The sequence below is a fragment of the Osmerus eperlanus genome, chromosome 24 (assembly GCF_963692335.1).
Source record: "Osmerus eperlanus chromosome 24, fOsmEpe2.1, whole genome shotgun sequence".
NCBI classification, from domain to species: Eukaryota; Metazoa; Chordata; class Actinopteri; order Osmeriformes; family Osmeridae; genus Osmerus; species Osmerus eperlanus.
Window position 1 is genome coordinate 2,930,386 of NC_085041.1, and position 9,417 is coordinate 2,939,802.

Sequence of the window (9,417 nt, forward strand, 5' to 3'; positions counted from 1 at the left end):
TCTCACAGAATGTCTTCAATTTATAAAGTCCTTATTTTTATTTTCTAAAGTCTAAAGTCAAATTGTAAAAATGTTTACAATATTTTGCGTATTTATTAATTAAACAATTGATAAAGTATGTCATGTTCTCTATGCTTTTAAAAATATATATAAATGAAGTGTCAACAGTAGTAAGGAAGTGTTTACAACGATGTCACCGGTAAAGGTACATTCGGCTAAGTAAAGTGGTGACTGACAGTACAGTCTGACTCTCGTTGCTGGATATTGTGGGAGGTGGAGATGAGGCCTCTGTCGTAATCAAACCCTGCCGGAAGAAGTCATGTGCTGCTGTAGAAAGCTCGAGATTCAACATGGCCACCTGCATGAGAATGCTTGGTGCTTGCAAGTACTCGTACAAAAAAGGGGCAATTGTTTCGAAAAATTACTCCAGTATGTTTACAACTGGGGCTGTTCGGTCTCTGGTGAACGAGACGTCTAGCTGGACTGGACTGGTGACTAAACGCTCTTATTCTACGAGTGGTACACTTAGAAAAACCTTATGCAACGGCGGCTTTGGTAACGTTATTCCATCAACGACAGGAGTTGGAAGGCTCGCAAAGCTGAACCGATGGGCAAGGGCTACCAGTGTCTTCGCCGCCGAGAGGCAAGTTTTGAATTCGGCTTCACCGTTCGACTCTGATCATCGGAGGTTGTTTGGCAGCAAAGGTAGTGGTGCCGGGTTTTCGGGGGAAGATGGGTCGGAGAGCAGCGGGTCTGGGGGAGACGAGTCAGGGGGCGATGGAGGAATCCCATACAACTCTCCCCAAATGACAGCTCTCACCCCCATGCTTGTGCCTGAAGTTTTTCCCAACGTGCCACTGATCGCCGTCAGTAGAAACCCGGTTTTCCCGAGGTTCATCAAGATAATCGAGGTAAGCTAGCAACCGCTGCTTGGTCTACAAGGACATACGGATGATGCAATAACATCATCCGTCAGAGTAGCCTATAGACACAGGCCCCTCAACAGAAGACAGGTGAATCTGTTCATTACAAGTAGGCATATACACTCATGCTTCTTGTTTAATATCTGCTTTGATTACATGACAGTTGAAATCCTTTTTAGAAGCAGCCCGTTGCTGCTTATTTCATCAGCCACCAAGGCCAGGGTTCATGACCCTAGCATACACTTCCTTGCGCCATCGATGTTTTTCCAATGTAACATAAAATGTAGAGTAGAGAATGTTGTAGACATAGATTTAAAAAAAATAGTTTGAATACTGATTTGAATCTCCACTCTACACGCAAAAAAAAGGTTCTAATAGCATTATGTTTACCATTCACCCCCCCCCCCCCCCTCATCCAAATCATTGTCAGATCAATGTTCAAAGGCTAATGTTGGACGCAGTCTGTAAGCAGTGTTTGCTATGTGTATCTAGGTGAAGAATAAGCAGCTGATGGATCTGCTGAGGCGCAGAGTTCGATTGGCTCAGCCGTACGCCGGGGTGTTCTTGAAGAAAGACGACAGGTAAGAGAGCCTTATGTTGCCTTCCATGTCGTTGAGAACCTGAGAATCTTCTTGATCAGGTCTTTCCCGTGTAATGCTTTTGACTTTCTCTCTGCTCTGCCTTTACCCCTGTCTTTCTCTACATTTATCTCCTCCTCCTACTCTCTCTTTCCCCCCCTCTCGCTCTCTAACTTTCTGTCTTCTTTCTCTGTACCTCTCTTTTTTCTATCTTACCTGTCTTTCTGTCTTCTCTTGTGCCCCCCTCTCTGACTGTCTCTCTCTGTCTCTGACTGTCTCTCTCTCTGTCTCTGACTGTCTCTCTCTCTCTGTCTCTCTGTCTCTCTCTCTCTCTATCAGTAATGAGTCTGACATGGTGGAGAGTCTGGATGCCATCTATAACACCGGCACCTTCGTCCAGATCCATGAGATGCAAGACTTGGGAGACAAGCTGAGGATGATAGTCATGGGCCACCGACGGTACGGAGAACCAACACCTTAGAGACTCTTAACCTCTACACCGCCAGAGTAGCCCTGTTGAACACCCAAGACGTGCTCTCCCCTTTTCCCATCTCTCTTGGATCTAAGAGGGATGGATGGGTCTAAGCAACTTGGTGGAAACCTGTCAGTATACGTGAACCTCAGCAATTCCCTAGCAGTCACCGAGCCGGAGATATTGTAAGATATTGTATCTAGAGCACTTAAGGGACACCACCTCTCCCTGTCTCCTCATCTTTGTAGGATTCGCATCACCAAGCAGCTGGAGGTGGAGCCAGACGAACCCACGCCTGTAGCCGAGGCAGAGGGGGCGGGGCAACAGCCCAAACCGCCACGCAGGAAACCCAAACGCTCGCGCAAGGACCCGCCTGCCTCGTCAGCCGAGGCGATGGAGGAGAACGTTCTGGAGGCGGACCTGTTGCCGGAGGTCGTCCCGTTGCCCTCCTCGGACATTCTAATGGTGGAAGTGGACAACGTGGTCCACGAGCAGTTTGAGGTCACGGAGGAGGTCAAGGTAAAAAGGTCGACCCCCGTGGTTTCACTTCCTGTGTTGCGTCACGATTCAATGGCGCTTCTCGTGTTGCGAGTTGCTCGTCACGCACTTTGTCCTATCTCCAGGCCCTGACGGCAGAGATCGTCAAAACAATCCGTGACATCATCGCCCTTAACCCGCTCTACAGGTGTGGACACTAACTATTATCAAAGCTTTCGACTTATTTATTTTTACATTTTTCTTAGTGAGTGTGAGAATCTATATCTCAAATGTCTCATGATGACTTATGATGATTTTACTTGTCTGTCTCTAGGGAGTCTGTGCTCCAGATGATGCAGGCGGGGCAGAGGGTCGTCGACAACCCCATCTACCTCAGCGACATGGGCGCCGCTCTGACGGGGGCGGAGTCACACGAGCTGCAGGACGTCCTCGAAGAGACTAATGTAAGTGGGCGGGGTTTTGAACGACGACGCCCATGTTGAGTCTGTGGTGTCAGCATGTGGTCATGTGACCCACACGCTATTTCCCTGTGTGCTCCGCAGATCCCCAAACGTCTGTACAAAGCCCTGTCGCTACTGAAGAAGGAATATGAGCTCAGTAAACTACAGCAGCGTCTGGGCAGAGAGGTAAGTTCCTCACCAGTTTGCGTATTCCTGGTTGTTGGTGATGTGGGACATCATTTATCCTTACGCTCAAGCCTGGGGCAAGTTCATTTGCTGCAACTTGTATTCAGTAGACCAAGCAAGGTGTACCAGATCCTGTTAACTTACTGTAGGCCTATGTCGTGACCTCTGACTCCGCTTGCTGTCTCCCAAATGTCTCTCAGTCTCATTGTAAGAGTGTGGGTACGGTTGACCTCTGACCTGTCTTTCCTCTCCAGGTGGAGGAGAAGATCAAGCTGACACACAGGAAGTACCTGCTGCAGGAGCAGCTGAAGATCATCAAGAAGGAGCTGGGCCTGGAGAAGGAGGACAAGGACGCCATCGAGGAGAAGTTCCGCGAGCGTCTGAAGGGCCGCACCGTGCCGCAGCACATCATGGACGTCATCAACGAGGAGCTCACCAAGCTCAACCTCCTGGACAACCACTCTTCTGAGTTCAAGTTAGTCCCTTACTGATGCAGCTCTCTCACTGGCTAGGGTCTCCTGAAGGAGCTTTTGCGATCGACTGATTACTCGACTGCACTATCTGGGCCGGTTCTCTGATGTTCTTCGATGGTGTTGCTGTGACTGATCTAACAGGGTTGTGTTGTCGTCTAATAGTGTCGGTTGAGTAAATGTGCTACTCCTTGTGTGCAGTGTGACTCGCAATTACCTTGACTGGCTCACGTCCATGCCATGGGGCACCAACAGTGAGGAGAACATGGCGCTTGGCCGTGCCAAGGAGGTGTTGGAGGAAGATCATTATGGGATGGACGAAGTTAAAAAGCGCATCCTGGTGAGCAGCAACAGTAGGGATTTTCATGGTTTCATGGTCACAAAAACGGAGTTGTGTTTGCCTTTGCTAAATCCAACGTTGGCTAACCTCCCAAAGCATTGTACTTGATGTAAACTAGGCCTGGGAAAGTATGGTGGGATTTTCTGTTTTCCTGGAAATGCTGGTCCTAAGCCTTTGGCTAACTAGAACTGGAATTTAAAGGCCTGCATTGTTGTTAATCTGGGCTAATCCCTCACAAAAAACTAAACAACCTGGATCTTTTATCCTTGTTCTCTCTCTTCCCCCTCATCCCCTTCCCCCTCCCCCCCTGTAGGAATTCATAGCGGTGAGCCAGCTCCGAGGCTCCACCCAGGGGAAGATCCTGTGTTTTTACGGCCCCCCAGGAGTGGGCAAGACCAGCATCGCCCGCTCCATCGCCCGGGCTCTCAACAGAGAGTACTTCCGTTTCAGTGTGGGGGGCATGACCGACGTGGCAGAGATCAAAGGTCACAGGTGGGGTCTCAGCGATCATCGCTCACCCCTAAGTAGACACGGGACACTAACAATCCTTTCACTGTTCTTACATTTAGTCATTTAGCAGACGCTCTTATCCAGAGCGACTTACAGTACAGTAAGTACAGGGACATTCTCCCAAAGCAAGTAGGGTGAAGTGCCTTGCCCAAGGACACAACGTCATTTGGTTTGCACAGCCGGGAATCGAACCAGCAACCTTCTGATTACTAGCCCGATTCCCTAACCGCTCAGCCATCTGACTCCTTCTTCTTCCGAATGGTATGAAGGCTTACGCCATCTGTCTTTCTCTACCTCTAAACAGGAGAACTTATGTCGGTGCCATGCCTGGGAAGATCATTCAATGCCTAAAGAAGACCAAGACCGAAAACCCTCTGGTTCTCATAGATGAGGTGAATATTGCCGTCGGTGAACTGTTGGCGTGGTGATGATCATGCGCACGGTAGGTGACCGACCGTTCTCTGTCGTCGTAGGTGGATAAGATCGGACGTGGTTACCAGGGAGACCCGTCGTCTGCGCTGCTGGAGCTGTTGGACCCGGAACAGAACTACAACTTCGTGGACCACTACCTGGATGTGCCTGTCGACCTGTCCAAGGTATGTGCGTGGGTGTGCTTGAGATGGGTCCAACCTGTCTACATGTCGTCTGTTATTACACCTGGGGTTTCACAGCAATGTCTAAGCAGGCAGTGGATGTCTGTTTAAATCCCTCCCCTCCCCCCCCTCCAGGTGCTGTTCATTTGTACGGCTAACGTGACTGACACCATCCCAGAGCCACTCCGAGACCGCATGGAGATGATCAACGTGTCTGGATACGTGGCCCAGGAGAAGCTAGCCATCGCTGAGGTACGGCAGCACGAGTCCTAGTCTGATTGTCTTTCTGTACTGTTAGACTCAATCTAGGGTGAATGGCCACAGGGATAGAGCATTGTGACTACAGACTACAAGATTCAAATCCCTGCCTTTTATGTCGCTTTGGATTAAACCTTCTGTTAATTGAATACCTTACAAATGACATTACATTGTATATTTCCTGTGTGACTGACGGTGTCTGTCCTCTCTTCCTCTCCTCCAGAGGTACCTGGTGCCCCAGCTGAGGGCTCAGTGTGGCCTGACAGAGGAGAAGACTGCCATCTCCTCCGAGGCTCTGAACCTGCTCATCAAACAGTACTGCAGGGAGTCTGGGGTCAGGAACCTCCAGAAGCAAGTGGAGAAGGTACTGCTCCATTCATTAAACTTGGATTTTGGCCCAATCTGTGCACTCGGAAAGTTACACAGAAATCCATCATAACCAAGACCCCCAACGATGCTGTGGCTTGAAAGTGGTGTGTGATTAAAAACAAAAACACCGATGGCATGTCTGATTCCGTGTCCAGGTGTTCCGGAAGGTGGCGTTCCGTATTGTGAACGGGGAGGAGACAGAGGTAGAGATTACCCCCAGCAACCTGCAGGACTATGTGGGCAAGCCGATCTTCACTGTGGACCGGATGTATGATGTCACACCGGCGGGCGTGGTGATGGGCCTGGCCTGGACTGCCATGGGTATGTCTGGAACTTTCCAAAACAGCCCTAAAACCTCCTAAAAAAAGGGGGTCTTGGTTCCCTTGGTTCACAGGCACTTTACTACCAGGATATTAGGTTGTAACAGCTCTGCCTTCGCCCTCCCCCTCCAGGTGGATCAACCCTGTTTATCGAGACTTCTCTGCGGCGTCCCCGGGGTGCTGCGGTTGGTAAGGACGGGCCCGGAGAGGGCACCCTGGACCTGACGGGGCAGCTGGGAGACGTGATGAAGGAGAGTGCCAAGATTGCCTTCACCTTTGCCAGAGCCTTCCTCATGAAACAGCAGCCAGACAACACTTTCCTGACCGAGTCCCACATGCATCTGCATGTACCTGAGGTGAAGGGACCCTTCCATTCGTTTCTGTAAACTTTATTTAAACCTCCAGTAACAGTTGCTAGGAAAAATAAGGGAAACGTAATCACCTAAGCACGATCACATTACAAATCGCATGATGTCGCAAATATAGTCATCAATAGAGTCATCAAGAGTCAACTGTTGGCAATTGGTGTGAAAGTTGTATTTTTGACGTTGTGACGTCTTTTCAAGGGAGCCACTCCCAAGGATGGTCCGAGCGCCGGCTGTACTATCGTCACGGCGCTGTTGTCCCTGGCAACCAACACGCCGGTGCGTCAGAACGTGGCCATGACCGGGGAGCTGTCCCTGACCGGAAAGATCCTGCCTGTAGGGGGCATCAAGGAGAAGACCATCGCTGTGAGTCTCACAACAGCACAGACATAGAATAGACCCTGATACGTAGTACAACACTTAAGTGCAGTACTTAAGTGTGTTCCTTCCCTGTGTAAGCCTCTTGTGTACATGTTAATTCCGTGTCCTGTCCGTTTGTTCCTCCAGGCAAAGCGTGCCGGCGTGACCTGCCTCATCCTGCCCGCAGAAAACAAGAAGGACTTCTCGGACCTGCCAGATTTCATCACCGAGGGCCTGGAGGTGCACTTTGTAGATCACTACAGCAAGCTGTTCAGCATCGCGTTCCCCCAGCAGTGACCAGGAGACAGAGACACTGGCGGGAAACTTCGCTCTGCTGCTGGGGGCTGAAGGAAAGACCACAGGAGATGAAGTTATATAGATGATTGACAAGCACACCATTTTGTGGCCACTGTACGACACTATGGGAGCATGTGTGAGTTCTTCAGAAGACTGGACCTCATAGCAGAACAGAGCCTGGCGGGCCTCAGAGGACTAACATTTCAGGACCATAGTGAAGATCCCCAACAGACCATCACCAGTTGGGATTATGACCTTGCTGCCACGCAGCCTAGATTTACAGATTTTTTTTTGTTTTTGTATCTATCAAATATGTATGACATTATATATAACTGCTGTAAATGCCTGACTACGGTTTAAATTTGTCAAGTTTGGTTACTCTCCACACTAAAATAATTTCTTGTGACAGGTGCCAACATGTAGATGGCCATAAGTTATTTCAAATGATGGCTTTGTGATTTTTGGTATTAGAAACTGTTTTTGTTCAAAAGGTGAGACTGGTGTTCAGTTAATGACTGATACTTGACACCCTGGACTTCAGCCACCTGCTCTAGTTTGGTTCTGGATGATTGGGCCAGTAATGATGACATCACTTCCACTCTGGTGAATGATCCTCTCAATCAACACTTCATACTTATGGAGAAGGCTTTGTAGAACATATTTGATTACAAAACATGCCAAATCTTGGCAGGCTTCAACACACTCGTAAAACAAAATTCAAGACACAGGTAGGCAACATTTCTTTTGTGAAATACAAATATTTATTTGCCCCAACGACAGTTTAATCCTTCTTGGCGGCAGCCTTCCTCATGGCGGCCAGAACGTTGCTCAGCTCTTCCCTCTTTCTCTTGGCGCGGATGTGAGTTCCAATCTGAGGACAGATCAGAAGATAATCAATATATTTAACGCTTTGAATACAAACATCTGTTGAATAACACAACATCCACAGTCCTAACCTCTCACTGATGCAATGACAAACCATCAAGAGATGGTTCATGAATTTTTATTTTAAAGTCTACTTATTCATGTGTGACGTCAGTCAACAGATTTTTCTGATTTCAAGGCATCAGCCAGCCATACGTCAGACAGCATCATTGTCAAACCAATTATCGGCATCATTGCATTGTGTGATACTTGGTCACTGGACTGACAGCATCTTTCGATACACTAGTGTTAAGTTGGCTAGGACCTGCCCCAAGCAAAGTAGCCTTTACAGTGCAGAGACACCCTTACCCTCTTCTTGATGAACTTGAGGGCACGCTTATCCTTGGACACCTTCAGCAACTCCATGGCACGCCTCTCGTAGGGGGCGAAGCCGCACACCTCACGGATCATGTCACGCACAAACTTGCTGTGCTTGGTCAGGCGCTGAACAGGACAAAAGGTAGAGGGGCACCCTGATTATACAAATAACTGACCAGCTGACCTGGGTCAGGTAAAGTTGGCGCCCCACAAGGACTCCAGTGTACATTTCACTTCTACTGCATGCAGGAGAACCATTTCTAAATGACAGCCTGCCTGACAAGATTTGTTTTCTAAACGTCAACATGTTGCAGGTCTGCTACTTACCCCTCGTCTCCGACCGTGTTTTGGCGCTGTGACGTTCTTGGTTACCGGGTGGCCTTTGTTAAGGCCCACGGCCATAGGATACCTGATAGCCATGTCTGTAAAAATTTACTGAGATTAGACATGTTCAACGTAATGTAACGAGATGGCTTGCTAACCAGTCAACGCTTTCTATGAGACAAGAAATTTTAATTGCATGGAATAGATTTTAACTACGGTAGCAACAAGGTTTACCCTAGAAACAATGTATACACTATAATTTACATTTTATCAAGTCTTGCGACAATACGGGTTTTATTCGTTGACGAAGGCATGTAAGCGCATCAACTTCAGACTGGATTTAACACTTTCTCTCCCACGGATACATAGCAATATCACATCAGTGTGTTTGTCAATATATCTACTATACATATCTTATAGCATATCTGACGATACCTCACTGATCATTGTGATTTTTAATGGATTTCACAATCTTAAAATTGGGCCGTAAATGTCTTACCTGCTTACTACAATGGCGGAAAAACCGGAAGGACTGTTTAGCAGTGAATGCTGGGTAATGAGGGCTTATTTTCGTGGAATTTGTTGTAGCTTTATGTAGCGCCTCCTGTGGCTAGGGGTTAATTCCGGTCACGTTCTTTTTTACTGTAAAAAAGAAAAGAAGTCTTACTATGGTAATACTTTTGAAATTACAGTCCACTGTTTTCTAATGATGTTCAAAGAAATTGTGTTTTCGAGAGTTAGATTGAATTGCTTTCGTAACATCACTAATACAGTTTGAATCTAGGTTGGAAATCAGGTAAAATGTCCATTGTGCCGCCCCCGCCAACATTTATATTCCGAGGAGGACAAAAGTAGATTATATTCCATATTAG

At 47.9% G+C, this 9,417-nt stretch overlaps 2 protein-coding genes across 2 annotated transcripts; one reads left to right on the forward strand and one right to left on the reverse strand.

The window, feature by feature from the left end:
- Positions 1-288: 288 nt before the first annotated feature.
- On the forward strand, positions 289-7,390 carry lonp1 (lon peptidase 1, mitochondrial). The gene is made up of 18 exons (XM_062450220.1): positions 289-911; positions 1,416-1,504; positions 1,841-1,960; positions 2,222-2,492; positions 2,597-2,658; positions 2,785-2,914; positions 3,014-3,097; positions 3,352-3,572; positions 3,769-3,907; positions 4,221-4,399; positions 4,722-4,809; positions 4,891-5,013; positions 5,146-5,262; positions 5,492-5,632; positions 5,793-5,958; positions 6,090-6,313; positions 6,524-6,688; positions 6,830-7,390. The coding sequence occupies exons 1-18, from the start codon at positions 351-353 to the stop codon at positions 6,977-6,979; spliced, it is 3,030 nt and encodes a 1,009-aa protein (XP_062306204.1). The 5' UTR covers positions 289-350; the 3' UTR covers positions 6,980-7,390.
- Positions 7,391-7,713: 323 nt separating this feature from the next.
- On the reverse strand, positions 7,714-9,178 carry rpl36 (ribosomal protein L36). Its single transcript, XM_062450305.1, has 4 exons — positions 9,045-9,178; positions 8,549-8,643; positions 8,213-8,347; positions 7,714-7,850 (listed from the first exon to the last, which is right to left on the reverse strand). The coding sequence occupies exons 2-4, from the start codon at positions 8,639-8,641 to the stop codon at positions 7,761-7,763; spliced, it is 318 nt and encodes a 105-aa protein (XP_062306289.1). The 5' UTR covers positions 8,642-8,643; positions 9,045-9,178; the 3' UTR covers positions 7,714-7,760.
- Positions 9,179-9,417: the final 239 nt, after the last annotated feature.